The sequence below is a fragment of the Lithobates pipiens genome, unplaced genomic scaffold (assembly GCF_037356315.1).
Source record: "Lithobates pipiens isolate NorthernLeopardFrog02 unplaced genomic scaffold, aLitPip1_a1.2 Scaffold_1, whole genome shotgun sequence".
Lineage (NCBI taxonomy): Eukaryota > Metazoa > Chordata > Amphibia > Anura > Ranidae > Lithobates > Lithobates pipiens.
In genome coordinates, this window is record NW_027507685.1 from 126264852 (window position 1) to 126280385 (window position 15534).

General features: G+C 44.4%; 1 protein-coding gene across 5 annotated transcripts in view; it reads left to right on the plus strand.

Annotated features, from left to right (window-relative positions):
- The window catches only part of LOC143974610 (uncharacterized), a 211451-nt gene that overhangs the window by 179594 nt on the left and 16323 nt on the right, over positions 1-15534 (plus strand). For all 5 annotated transcript variants that reach the window (XM_077476205.1, XM_077476178.1, XM_077476213.1 and 2 more), the window contains exons 6-10: positions 2908-3126; positions 8126-8203; positions 8308-8580; positions 11728-11943; positions 14442-14519. In XM_077476205.1, the coding sequence (XP_077332331.1) occupies positions 2908-3126; positions 8126-8203; positions 8308-8580; positions 11728-11943; positions 14442-14519 (864 nt within the window). The remainder of the gene's footprint in view (positions 1-2907; positions 3127-8125; positions 8204-8307; positions 8581-11727; positions 11944-14441; positions 14520-15534) is intronic.

The window sequence follows — 15534 nt, forward strand, 5'->3', positions numbered from 1 at the left end:
ACTCAGAATGGAAGGTCCTGGGCTGCAAAGCCAAATACAGGAGGCATGCGTTTTTAAATGACCTAAACTTCTTCCGGCTGCCCGAAAAACGCTCAGGAGTAGGGACCCTGGGTTCCGGAAGGGTCATGGCTACCGCAGGTGTAGCATCGCCTTGGGCTTGCGAAGCAGAAGGTCTGCTGGATGAAGAATCTGGTAGACTGGGAGCGACTGCCAAGTGCTGAAGGCGACCCTCAATATGGAAGTAGCCATCTTGGAGTCGCTGTACGGCCTGGGTGAGGGCTGCAACCTGCTGGCAGAGAGCCTCTAAAGGTGAGCCAGCCCTGTCGGCTTCTGACATGGCTGGTTTGTACTGTCAGGTACTCACCAAAGCCGAAGTGCTGAGAGCGGCTTCCCTTGCAGCTGGGTGCACAGTACCCCTGAGGATGGAACAGCGGGTACAGGGCACAGAGAGGCACGGGTTGCCAGCAGGTGACTGGAATGCAGCAGGTCCACTGAAGGAAGAGATGCCCGTGCAGAAGATCTTGGAACTGGTAGAGGTAAACGCCTGCCAGGGGTTCCAATACCTGGAGTGAAGGCCGAGGGTCAAACACAGGTACAGTCCGTGAGACAAAGGATATTCCAGAAGCAGGCCGAGGGTCAAGCACAGGTATCAGTCCGTGAGACAAGAGATATTCCAGAAACAGGCCGAGGGTCAAGCACAGGTATCAGTCCGTGAGATAAAGGATATTCCAGAGGCAGGCCGAGGGTCAAGCACAGGTATCAGTCCGTGAGCCAGCAAGGCTAAGTGCAGAAAGTCCGTTAAAACAAGCCAGGGGTCAGATCAGGAGAGAAGCAGAGTGGTCTTCAAACAAGCCGGGTCACAACAGGAAGTGGTCAACAGGAACAGGAAACAGGAACACAGGTGAGCTGAGGAGACAAACCAGCAAAGACACAGAGCACATTGATGCCTTTTATAGGACTGTCAGGCCAATCAGGTAAGGCCCATAGCCGTGTGCATAGGCTTGCACATGCGTGTACGACATTGTGTCGTACGACGCATATGCATGCGTCGTTGTGCAGCTCTTCCCCGCAGGCGCACGGGGAAGTGCCGACGTTGAAGTCTGGTGATTCTCTGACAATATCACCAACTCTCTGTAACCACCTTACCGACTCCAACCTTCCTTTTACCTATTATATCCTTTATAAAAGCAGGACAGATCTAGGCTTATTTCTATGTATGACACCAGGATGGATCCTTTTATAAAACTAGGATGAATCTAGCTTATTTTCATGTATGAGACTAGGATGAATCCTTTATAAAACTAGGCCTGATCTAGGCTTATTCCCATGTATGACACTAGGATGGATCCTTTATAAAACTAGGATGAATCTAGGCTTATTTCCATGTATGACACCAGGATCGGTCCTGTATCAAACTAGAACAGATCCTGGCTAGGGATGAGCCGAACACTCCCTGGTTCGGTTCGTACCAGAACCTTCGAACCGACCTAAAATTCGTACGAACTTTAGAACCCTATTAAAGTCAATGGGACTCGAACGTTAGAAATCAAGTGCTAATTTTAAATGCTAATATGCAAGCTATGTAACAGACAACACCAGCAATAAGGGATATCTTCAGGTGTATACTGTGCTGGAGGCACACAACACCCACTTTAACTCCTGCAGATGCCTGTATTAGAGAACACCAGCAATAAAGGGTAGATACAGGTGTATACTGTGCTGGAGGCACACAACACCCACTAACTCCTACAGATGGCTGTATTAGAGAACAACAGCAATAAAGGATAGATACAGGTGTATACTGCGCTGGAGGCACACAACACCCACTAGCTCCTGCAGATGGCTGAGAAAAGAACACACTGTCCCTGTCTATCTAGCACTTTCCCTGCACGCCAACACAATACACAAGGCCGCTGCGCTGGCGGCCTTATGTAGTGTGGGGCGTGTACTAAACCCCCTGAGCTATAATTATGTCTCTCTTCGCTGCCGGCGCTGTGATTGGCCAAGCATGCGGGGTCGCAGTGCAAGCTTGGCCAATCATGAGCCAGCAATGCACTGCGATGGCATAGTGCATTGTGGACCGTTTGTGCCACACGAATTTGGTGCGAACAGTCCACAAAGTTCTGAATTCGCCGAACAGATGAACGGCCGATGTTCGAGTCGAACACCGAGCTCATCCCTAATCCTGGCCTATTTCCATGTGTGACACTAGGATGGCTTCTGTAAAAAACTCGGATGTATTTAGGCTTATTTCCATGTATCTAACATTAATCATCCTGTCCAGCACTACCACTCACAGTAAATATAGTAGGGTGCGCACCCAACTGACGCACTGCACAAATCCAAATAAAGACAGCCAACACTTCTTAAGCTATATAATAAAAACAGAGGTGTTATTAGCATATATTTGCAATTTATGGGGAAGCCACACTGCCTTATCAAAGCCCCAACACACAGCATGGTCCTTGGCTGTAAACGAACTAAACCCATTTTTACACACAGCAAAACTAGTTATTGATAATAGTGACTACACATACCTACATGTTATAGAATAATAAGTAAATGCTGTTTGAAAGAAATCCAATATTGCGTTTGCTTGCTTTTCTCCTGTGTATTACTGTACATTTATTATGATTGTTTTTATTATTGTTATTATTCAGACCTTCATGAAAATGCTCATTTCCTAGCTGCCCTGGGTTGAATTCTTTTGAGTCGCAGACCTTGAACAGATGTATAGCATGAGAACATTTTTAATTCCTTATCACTATAAAAATCCTGGATCAGTGATTCAGAAAACATTAGCATGACAGCCAGGCAACCAGCATTTTCAGGAAACATCAGCAATGGCCACTTCCCTGTTTTTCTCCTGTAAGGATTTCTTTATGACTCTGGATTTGTGTTTTTCAGGTGTTGAAGGAAGCCAGTTTGAGAGGGATTTTGTGTCTGCCCACAACGCTTACAGGAAGAAGCATGGCGCGCCCCCTCTTCAGCTGAGTCGCGAGCTCTGTCGATCTGCTCAGCAATGGGCAGACCACCTTCTGTCCATACGGACACTGAAGCACAGTGGCTCGGATCATGGAGAGAACCTGTATTACAAATACAGCTCCAGCACCAGAGAGCTGCCAGGTAATGCCAGCTAACCTTGTCCCATCTCTGCCGCTAAAACTGATCTATGCTACATTTACTTCACTATAGTGAAGGTCAAATGCTGATCAGAAGTGACAATACCAACATTAAATTAGAGCTCCAGGCTCCTTCAAAAAAAATATAGGTCACCAGCGATCCCGGCACCACAGCCAACATTTCCATTGGCTATCGGCTGCTACTGCTGCCATTGCCGGTAAGGGAACCCATTTATAAAACCTTACAGCTTCACGGCCAGGTCTCAACTGCACATGCGCAAAGTGTGCCGTGCTCTCCTACTGGCCCAACAGCAGGGGAGGGAGGAGGAGGGGGCTGGACTTCTGACGTAGCTCACCGCGGTAAGGTCTGACAGAAGTGGGGAAAGGGTACCTGTCAAAAACAGCTCACCCCCCCCCCCCCCCCCAGAAATGTGGCACCAGAAGGGGGGAGACAGATACGTGGAAATTCTACTTTTAGGTGGAACTCTGTTTTAAATATTGGGACACTAACCTGTCCATGAATCCAACCGTGCCGAATTTTCACCATCTCGGGTAAGGGAATCCGTCAGCGAAGCCTTACGGCTTAACAGCTGGTTCCCTACTGCACAAAGCGTACTGCGCTTTGTGAATGGCCCGGCTGCGGGGGGAAGGAGAAGGGGGGCCAAATGTCCGGGTTAAATTTGTCATGGCAGTCACCAGCTCTCCAAAGACCAAATACTGAGAACTGAGCAATCGGCATTCTTTGATCACTCATTTATTGGTGTAGCGGGGGCAAGGAACAGCTACAGCTGGGATCAGTGCTGCAGCCATCTAGGCGAGTATGTATGTTTGCTTTTTTAACTTCTCTTTTGATGACAGTTCCTGTTGCTATGCATACTCTGCTTCCCTTTATTCCTCTGCCGCTCTGTTTGCCTGGGAAAGTGAAGTGATATATAAGGTACTTCCTTGTATGGGGGAACATGTGCCTCACTCCCTCACATGTGGCAGCCTTGTGTTAGCTCCCAAGTTCCAACATGAAGCTTACATATAGCTAGCTCCCTTTGGTTCTGAAGGTTGAACACAGACTGACGGGAGGAGTAAATGGGATGCAAGCTGCTGGTGAGGTTGCCGTTAAAGAGAACCTGTTGCTTTGCCATGCATAACCACAGGTTTGCGTCTGGGCGATATGACACTTGCACTTGCATCTCTGAACTTTCTCAGCTTGTTCCAACTACTGTGAGGAAAGTCTCACTACACCTGCTGCTATTTGTGAGAACTCATGACAGGGAAAAGGGGGGGATCATACTTGGCTTACTGTGATATTACCAAAAACATAGAAAAGCTAGAGGGAAAGTCAGTCTACAAGAGGTCACATACACCTAAAATATCACTTTTGAATAGGACTATCATTTAAGTCAGGGATATGCAATTAGCAGACCTCCAGCTGTTGCAGAACTAAAAGTCCCATGAGGCACAGCAAGACTCTGACAGCCACAAGCATGACACCCAGGGGCAGAGGCATGATGGGACTTGTAGTTTTGCAACAGCTGGAGGTCTGCTAATTGTATATCCCTGATTTAGGTTACAACTTTGCTGTAGACCTAATATTGCAATGAGGCAGGACAGTCAGAATATCTGAAAATGGAACGTGTAAATTCTGTTATATCTAAGCTTGTGTCTGTCCTAAATACCTCAACACTAATGCTGTATGAGCCCCACCCCATGGCAACATAACCATTAAATATGCTAGATATAAGAGACTGTTGGGTGATTAACCCTCCAGCATATGCTAAGAACTAAAATAACAGTTTTGGGTGAAGCTCCAGTGTTTGGTGGATACATTAGCTGACAGTTTCTTCTATTTCTTTGGGCAACCCTATTGGTGAGACCTCGGGTCCGACATCCCAAGTCTGCATATTTGCAGTGACCATTATGAGGGGCTCCACTTTTTTTTATTTTATATTATGGCGGATGCAACAGAAGGAGCTGGAACACCCAATGGGCTTGATTTACTAAGATTGCAAAATCTGGTGCAGCTCTGCATAGAAACCAATCAGCTTCCAGATTTTATTGTCAAAGCTTAATCGAACAAGCTGAAGTTAGAAGCTGATTGGTTACCATGCACAGTTTGCACTCTCCAGTTTTAGTCAACTTTTCCCCCAAAAGTTGGGCAGGGACACCCAAAACTCCCAGAAAGACAGGAACAGAGTGGGGAATTATGGCAAGGAGATATCAATGTCAGAGTATGCCTGGCATAGAAGAATAGAGGGGGCCGGTGCAACCCCCCATGCTTCACCTTTTGCTAACATATCACTTTTGGATGGACTGACCCTTTAAACCTGCATGTGCTGTAGTCTTGCTCTTGTTTGTAAGATTGTTTGTGCTGTGTACAGGTTAGAGCATGCTGCTTGTTATCATTGTGCAGTGCTGACTGAACACATTTTACATAAGCTTTTGGGCAGTGATACCTACAAGATTAATATTTGAACTAAACTCACTTATGATAGATGTGCCGTTTATTGTAAAACACAGATTAGCCTTCATCAAAAGGTGGATTATTAGCTGGATAGAAGCCATTTTGGTTTCAAAATTGCAGTGTCGAAGTATTCATCCAAGGTTATGGAAACAAAACAGAACTCAGGCCAACCTTCAATAATCCATGAGTTCATAGAAGTGTTGTATAACATACTATAAAAGTAATTTACTAATTCAGAGTATATGGAATTCTAATGCCGCGTATACACGACAGGACTTTCCGGCAGACTAGGTCCGAAGAGATTAGTCCATCGGACAATCCTATTGTGTGTGGGCTAGTCCGATCCTTTTTAAAAAAAAAAAAAAATCTGACGGACCTAGAAATAGAACATGTTTCAAATCTATCCCACAGACTCCATTCCGACGGACTAAAATCAGGAAAACGTTCATCTGTGTGCTGGTCCGACGGACCAAATACGATGCAAGGGAAGCTATTGGCTACTGGCTATTGACCTTCCTTGTTTAGTCCCGTTTACGTCATCGCGTTCAAAAAGAATGTACTTATTCCGTTCGTCTGTGGCAAAGTCCATTCGTTCGGAAAGTCCGTTGGAACTCCGCCGAAAGTCCATCAGGAAGACCGTCGGACCTAGTCTGCCGGAAAGTCCGGTCATGTGTATGCGGCATAAGAGTTGGTATAGCAGACAAATGATAATCACAGAATTTTGCTACAGATGTGGACTTTAACACTGACAAATAACCTGCCCTTTTATCCACAGGGAACAGTTAGTTCTCAGCTTAAAAATGCACAAAATACCCTTCTGTCTCCTGGCCCTGTTTTTCCATAGAAGGAAACTATTGGCTCCTGTTTTGTTGCCTCCTTTTTTCTACGTAGAACTTTTTTGATGTTTATGTACCAGCTTTCTCTTTGTACATTATACATACATAAGTGTGTTATTAGAGGCATAGTAGAAAACAAATTACCAGGCACATGAACAACTGCCCAAGTGGAAAATGTAATGTTAAACTTTGGCTGCTTCTACACCCAAACTCATGGACCAATGAGACAAAGCAGGGAAAAAAATGGTGGGGGAATGCGCTGTGCCCAAAAAATCATAATAAACATGACTTTAAAAAAAGAAATAGTTTACTCCATAGGAAATGAAGCATGCAAGTTTCGAGAAGCGGCCAACCAATCAATATTGCAGGAACCAGTTAACCTGAGTTTGGAGCCAAATGGATGACAGGGAACTCCTGTGTAGGTTAGAAAGTCAGCTGGACCATGGGCAGGTGTAAAAAGAAAGCTACGGCCAGGGGTCCCAGAGGGGTGTCTCATGTGCAGTCTGGCCATTGGGTTGCTTGACTCTCAGAATATTCAGATGGTTTACAGATATTCAATCCATATTTATACTAATTTTTGTCTTCCATTTGAATCATTACATTTTTATTTTTTAGTCTTGATTCATCTAATATTTTTTTTTTTCATTATAAGTATAACCATAGATTTATGTACAATATATTTGTGTATTTTGACAATGGTTGATGCCACTTATTGAGTATACAGATACAATTGTATACAATTAATTTTTCAGTCACCTTTATTATGATTTTTTTTGGCACAGCGCTTTCCCCCACTTTTTTTAAATTTTTATTAGAGTTAGCAGCCACGATACTCTCTGATCCCCTCGCCATGTTAGACTGCACTTGTCGGTTTTGCTGAGAACAGTATACAGGAAGTTAGAGGGAAATGCTCCTATTGAGATGATTCAATTTTACTTGATAAAATAGCCAAGTTTGAGTACACACAGCAGGGGCACTACTCATAGGGTTCAGTGAGTTCTATAAGTAGTGGGAGGATGACCTGGCTTTGACCCAAGCAGGGCTCAGATAGCCTCTTAATCATCTGCCTGCTGTCTGCTCCTGCCCTTAACTGTTTTGTTCATAGCAGTCCTATAAAAAGCAGTCCACTGAAAATATTACAGTGTATAGCTGTGGAAGTGCATCGCTAACTGACTTCTTTTATTTCTCAGTTACTTAGTTGCCCACATTTTCCCATACTGGCTACCTATTAAATGTATTCCAGTACCTACAACAGTTGGGTGAAGCTGAAACATTATGTGCAGGGATCTCCAGATGAGCCATTAGGACTCCAGACAAAACTTTTTGTCATTCATTATAGTGGATAAGAACTTCCGTCAAAGGAGAAGAAATGAGAGAGTACAGGTGTCCACAGAAATACAAAGAGAGCAATAAAAACTTAACCAATATTTGAATCCTTCACCACTCTACTAAATAAATGCGTTTTGTTGCTATCTCTTGTGACAATCTGTCATCTGGACAGGAAGTAAGGTTAAGCACAGACAGCAATAAAAACATGAAAATAGTTCTAACTCATCCCCTCTCCACCCAAAGCTAAAAAAAAATTGGGCTGGAACTTATTCAAGAAGTACTTATATTGCAAATATGTTGGTAAATCTACTGTAACATTAATCCCATAATTTTGTACGGTGGGGATAATGGATGTATTAAACTGACTTGTTTTGTGTCTACAGGTCAAGAACCCGTAGATTCGTGGTACGATGAAATAAAGAACTATGATTTTGGAAGGCCAGGGTTCCGAAGTAACACAGGTAATAGTCAAGGTCTGAGTTAAGGCCCTGTTAATCTAATTATTGTTGGCATATTCCTGCTATGTCATTAAACTTTCTTGCCATTTTTCTTAACCTTTTTTAAGGACATTTCACCCAAGTTGTCTGGAAGGACTCCAAGGAAGTTGGCGTTGGGTTGGCCACTGATGGCAATGGACTTTACTTTGTGGTGGGGCAGTATAATCCAGCAGGAAACATCACCAATCCTGGATACTTTGAAAAGAATGTACTGCCATCAGGGTCAGCGGTATCACCAGATAGTGACCAGTCTGGTTCACGGTGGAAATCAGGCGGAAATAAGTCACCGGAAGTAGAGAAGGCAAGCGATCAGAAACCAACAGTCAGCATTGGTCAGACAGGTAAGAAAAGGTGTGAATTTCCAGGCATTTATGATCATCCCAACAAAATGTTTGGCCTATGTGTCTATTGTTGCTGATCTACAGGAGGAATATGTCAAGGAGGTGGCAAATCCTCCCAAGTTCTTATATTTCCTATGTAAAGAAGAAAGTTTGGGTTTTATGTGGATCCAGTTGCTGAAAGTTCTTCTTGATAAGATTTTTTTTCATGAACATAAATGCTTGGTTTAGCATACTGTGCATGTTTATACCTCCTGGAGCTGGGAGTGGAGAAGGCTCAGAAAGACATTCTAAATTGGAGTTTTGTTGCCCTGTTGCTTATGCGTCACCTTCACCAACATAAGCTCTTTTTGGATTACAAGGCTTCTTCAGTGGATAGTTGAATGGCCCAGATATATGTGAAAGTTGGTCCCCAGAAAGTCGAGACCCATAAAGTTGACACCCCGCTGAGAATGCCTGGTACTTGTAGACTCTTTGTGGTACCTAGTATTAATAATAATAATAATGTTAGTTCAGGAAAGTTATGTATAAATGACAGGTTACTGACTCTAAACTGCAACTAGGCAATGTATGTTAAAACAAAACTAAACTCCTATTAAAACTCTGCTATATAAAATAAATGTTAAATGTGATATCAAATTGTCTTATGCCGCGTACACACGATCAAACAAGCAGGTGGAAAAGTCCGGCAAACTCAAGTCCGCTGGACAATCCGCCTGCGTGTAGCCTCCGGCATACTTTTTTGACCCGAAAGTACGGCGGACTTAGAATGTAGTTTTACACTCCAATCTTCCCGCCGGACTCGCATTTCGGCGGACAATCAGGCCGTGTGTATGCCAGTCCCCCGTACTTTTGAAATGAACGGACTTTTCCCGCCCGGAGAAAAGTCCGCTCATTTCGAGCGGGTCTCCAGGTAGGCGGGGCCCGTGAAGGAGACGTCGCTGGCCCCGCTGCCTGGTATGGACTTAAAGGGGAGCCCCAACGCCGAAAAAAAAATCGTCGTGGGGGTCCCCCCAAAGTCCACAACAGACCCTTGTCCGAGCACGCTACCCGGCCGGCCAGGAAAGGAGGGGCGAGCGAGCGCCCCCCCCCCCTGAGCCGTACCAGGCCGCGTGCCCTCAACATGGAGGGTGCCTTGTCCCCATGTTGATGAGGACAAGGGCCTCTTCCCGACAACCCTGGCCGTTGGTTGTCGGGGTCTGCAGGCGGGGGCTTATCGGAATCCGGGAGCCCCCTTTAATAAGGGGGCCCCCGGATACCGGCCCCCCACCCTATGTGAATGAGTATGGGGTACAATGTACCCCTACCCATTCACCTGTAAAATAAAGTACAAAAAAAAACACAACACACAAGATAAAATAATTTATTGCACAGCTCCGGGGGTCTTCCGTCTTCGGGGGTCTTCTCGCCGGACTCCTCCGCTATCTTCTTGTAGCTCTTTTGCTAGTGGAGGAGCCCGGCATTCTTCTTCGTCGCCGCGGCCTCTTCTTCCGACTTCGGGGGTCTTGTCCCCCTCTTCGGTTCTTCTGCCGCCACCGCCTTCCGTTGTTGTTGTTCTTCTTCTTCTTCTCCTGGAGATGTTGACTCGACGTTCTCTCCGGCCACAATGCCAGGGACGCGCTGCGACTTATATAGGGACAAGGGGCGGTGTCACATGGGTTGATGTCACATGGGTTGGTGTCACATGGTGACCCCGCCCCCTTACGATGTCACAGTCCCGGAGGATGCTGGGACTGTCGCCACGTGACATCAACCCATGTGACCAACCCATGTAACATCAACCCATGTGACCAACCCATGTGACATCAGCCCATGTGACACCGCCCCTTGTCCCTATATAAGTCGCAGCGCAGCGCGTCCCTGGCATTGCGGCCAGAGAGAACGTCGAGTCAACATCTCCAGGAGAAGAAGAAGAAGAACAACAACAACAACGGAAGGCGGCGGCGGCGACAGAAGACCGGCCACCGCCTGTAAAAGAGCTATAAGAAGGCGCGGTGGCCCGGCAGAAGAACCGAAGAGGGGGACAAGACCCCCGAAGTCGGAAGAAGAGGCAGCGGCGACGAAGAAGAATGCCGGGCTCCTCCGCTAGTAAAAGAGCTACAAGAAGATAGCGGAGGAGTCCGGCGAGAAGACCCCCGGAGCTGTGCAATAAATGATTTTATCTTGTGTGTTGTGTTTTTTTTTTGTACTTTATTTTACAGGTGAATGGGTAGGGGTACATTGTACCCCATACTCATTCACATAGGGTGGGGGGCCGGTATCCGGGGGCCCCCTTATTCCGGATTCCGATAAGCCCCCTGCCCGCAGACCCCGACAACCAACGGCCAGGGTTGTCGGGAAGAGGCCCTTGTCCTCATCAACATGGGGACAAGGTGCTTTGGGGTGGGGGGGCCGCGCGGCCCACCCTTCCCCAAGGCACCCCCCATGTTGAGGGCACGCGGCCTGGTACGGCTCAGGAGGGGCGGGGCGCTCGCTCGCCCCTCTTTTCCTGGCCGGCCTGGTAGCGTGCTCGGACAAGGGTCTGTTGTGGACTTTGGGGGGACCCCCACGCCGATTTTTTTTTGGCGTTGGGGTTCCCCTTTAAGTCCATACCAGGCAGCGGGGCCAGCGATGTCTCCTTCACGGGCCCCGCTTACCTGGAGACGCGCTCAAAATGAGCGGACTTTCCTCCGCGTGTGTGGGCGAGTCCGTTCATTTCATAAGTAGGGCGGATAGTATGGCGGACTTAGTACGCCGTATTAGTCCACTGAAAAAGTGTCGTGTGTGGGCAAGTAGCCCGTTCGTAAAGTCCGACGGACAGTCTGGCGGGAAGTCCGCCAGACTAAGTACGTCGGACAGACGGCTACGTGTGTACGCGGCTTTAGACTTTATATTAAAACCCTATCATCACCTGCATATCAGCTGATTTTACAGATCAGGTGGATGGTAGGATTTCTTGCAGTGAATCAGCAGTAGAAAGGGCAGAACAGAGATGATTGACAGTGATTCAGTTCTGAGTTAATTTACAGGTTAATATGTTTCAGTAGGAAGATTTGAGACTCTGTATATATATTTTTTCAGCTTTAAGAAAAGCAATTATCATATTTACAGCAGAACTGTATTTATTGAAAGCAATAATTTTGATTGGAGTGTCTCTTAACTGTGCCCTAGTAAAATCGAGCACCTTTGAGCAGGAAGCATTGGACACTCACAACAAGTATCGACGTCTACACGGTGCACCTCCATTACAGCTGAGTCGGGAGTTGAGTGAATCCAGTCAGAAGTGGGCCAATCACCTTCTCTCTATCAATGCTCTCCAACACAGCAACACCAACAATGGCGAGAACCTGTGGTATAAATGGAACTCAAGTGTCAGGGATGCATCTGGTAAGCTCTCTGGAAACAAAGGAAGCTCTTAAAAATCTACTTATACTCCTATTTAGGCATATTATTATTAGATTCTGGTCTGATCCCCTTACCCTTTCTTCTAATAAATGTGTCAGACGATCCAGAACTATTGAAAAGAATGCATTGCTTCAATATCAGCAACTGTCAGTTGTCAATGACAGGTAAAGGCTAAGTTCGCCTTTTCCAGTTAATAGCCTATGCAATCAAGATGTCCCAGTAGATAATAAAAAGCTGCAGCTTTGTAAAATTATCAGTCATTTTATTGCCATACCTGTATTTGGCCTTATCACTAGAACATGAAAACTATTGGCACTGATTCCCAGCATTACAGGAGTGGATACCGATTTTCACATCCTTGCAACAAAGCAAGATGTAGGCATTTCCAACCTTGGCGAGTTTTGGTCTGGCTGAGGGGGAGCCAAATGGCCTACAGGTATGCTAGTAAAATCATCAAACACAGCTACACGGTTTTTAATACCTACTGGGGCCCTTTGACTGCTTAGGCAGTTTTCTGGAAAAGCTGAACTTAGCCTTTAAAAGGCTGGCCAATGTTCATAGACTTTAATGAAAAATCGGATTTAAAAAAATGTAAAAGGGGTTTTAAACCCTCATGTTTTTAAAAAAAAAAAAAATATCAAAAACATGCCTATACGGTACTTACCTGCTCTGTGCAATAGCACTTCAGTCTAGCAGCACTAGGGTTGCCAGTCCAAATCCCAACCATGGCACTACTGCCTGGAGTTTGCATGTTCTCCTTGTGCCTGTGTGGGTTTCCTCCCACACTCCAAAGACATGCTGGTAGGTTCATTGGCTCCTGTCTAAATTGGCCTTAGTACGGTATATGTATGAATGTGAGCTAGGGACCGTAGATCGTAAGCTCCTTGAGGGCAGGGACTGATGTGAATGTACAATATACACTGTATGTGTAAAGCAATGTGTAAATTGACCACGCTATGGAAGTACCTGTAATGAATACTAAATAAACTCTACCGTTCCCACAGTGTGTAAACACTGCTGTGAAATAGGTTGTTTTTTTTTTTTTAGTTTGCCAATAGTTCCACTTTAGGCCAATACACTTTTTCTTTTAAAACTGCACACTTGGCTTATCGTTTGACCTGTTTTCTAACATGAGACACATTCAGCAAGGATGGTGACTGCACTGGCATACAGTTAATCTGGTAATATACTAGTAGAACTTTGTTTGAAAGGCTTTTGTTATAAGAACATTCATTTGGCTTTCTAATCATTTGTGGAGCCAGATCAACATCTGATTTTGACGACAGTGACAAGAAAATTCGAAGGAGCAGGCTGTACATTTTTTTTTTTTTTTTCTGTTCAAGAAATCATTCATTCTAAAATTGGATGTTAAAAGAAAATTCAATTTTGAAGTACTTTCAAATGACATTCATCCAGTCTTCAAATGTACCAAGAATTTTTCTTTGATGGGCCTGTGCCCAACATCTGCATGTTTGACTTCCTACACTGCTTTTGGCCCTATCCTCTTGTCCATAACTTCTGAACTTCTGGTCGGAGGTCAAAACATTTATCTCCTCAGCTTTGGGTCCTTCTAATATATTACACCCTAAGAATTGCCTACTAGGCATCTTTGGGGACATACCTGCGTCTAGATATTCTAAATGCTTTTATTGCATGTCCTTTACTTCTACACTAGAAAAAATATTCTGCTATCATGGAAAGCACCCTCTCCTCCGAAAACCGCCACCTGCTTGAAATTGATCTTTTATCTTACTGACTTGTTGTTTGATGTAATATATTGTACCCATTATAGAACTTGTAATATCACTGTTACTGAGTACTGTAGAAACATGAGAGACCACCCGGTTTTATACTGTTGTTTTTTTTTTTTTTTTTTTTATGTGTAATACTTGCTTGTAAATTCAAAAAACATTTACAAAAAAAAAAATCTTTAAATGTTCATACGAATATTCGTATGAATGTTTGTTGGGAAAATCTACCAGTGTATAGCCAGTTTTAGCACATGTCACTGTAAATTTGTAGTAAAGTTTCTTTTTAATGTTACATAATCACACTGCTTTTGATCTGCCAGCTGCCTTTTTTTTTATCAGAATAAAGTTGCTTTGCCTGCCTTTGGCGACAGCTTCAAATTATACACTGCAATAAAAGCCAACTCCCTTTATCAACTTCTACCAGTTTACGCAGTACAAAAATCTCCTGAGGACATCTTTTTGCCTTCGGGGGTTTTAAGGTGTGTGTTTTTAAAGAAAAAACATGTAATATATTTATCAATGCTTTTAATAAATATATATGTGTGACAGGGATCAGTTTGATTTAAAAAATTGTTAGAAGTATGTGTTGTTAATTTTTCTATATTTAATAAACTAAGAAAAATATGGAAAAGTAAGCATGTAAAGTGGTGAAAAATCACACAAAATGCTTCTTTACGGAAAACACTGCCAAAGTAACTCAAGTATGCTTACTCACTTGTTATATTCCAGGGTCAGAAGTTGTGGATACCTGGTACAATGAGATAAAAGACTATAATTTTAGCAAGCCTGGCTTTCAGTCCAACACAGGTGAGGTCTCTTTTTTTTTTTTTGCTTTGTCTTCTTTAAAGATTGTATTGGTCAGTTGTGTTGTATTACTTTTAAAAGCATACATTTACCTAAAAAAAAAAAAAAAAAAAATACTAATTGGCACAAGGGACATTACTTACCTGCATTTTGATTTATCCCTTGTGCATCTGTTTTATACTTCAGTAGTAATCTTTCCCCTGTGAGGCCCACCCCTGCTACCATAAACTGCTGATATGATGGGGATCTGTCACAGGGACTCATCAAGAATGCCGACTATACCTGCCCTTTCTGCCCAGCTCCTCCATTTCTAGAAGTCCTAGTACAGCTTCTATGGGTGAAACAAAACCTGTGAATACCTTTCAGTCTGCCTGTCCTCCAAATAACACTGAAGATAAGTAATCCCTTGTTTTAGGTACACTTAGGTTTTAATGCTTACACATTTTCAAACACAGCAGCTCCACGGTCTCCTAACTCGGTAACCAGGCTTTGAATGTCTTTCTCGAAATTAAATGCTGTTTAACCCTGGTTGGGGTGTTGGGTGAGCCTTGGAATACTCCACATTAAGTGCAAAACGTGAGAGAAGACACTCTGGCTATCACACTAGATTCTTCAGAGTGAGCACCCTTAGTGCAGGTGTACACAGAGTGTAGGAAACTCCAGTTATAGATGCAGTCCTAAACCAGCAACTGTTGAACAGTCTCTCCAAGGGATATAAAACAGTAGTTACTAGGATCTCTCTCTCTCTGTCCTCTACTGACAGTTTCTTTGTGTACTTGGATGCCTTCCTGCAGTATCAGCTAGACTCTGTACTGTGAGCCTCCAGGCCAGATCCTCAGTGGACTTCCTCCAAACTTTTCTCAGCAATTTTAGAGATGGGCACCCTAGCTCTCCCTGAAGTGGGACCTCGATGAACTCATGCAAACTTCAGCTTCAAGTAACCAAGAGGGCAACAGCCCACCAGGCTTAGCCTTCTCCTCCAGGAAGAGGATTCTGCTGTTCTAAGCCTCAACTTATT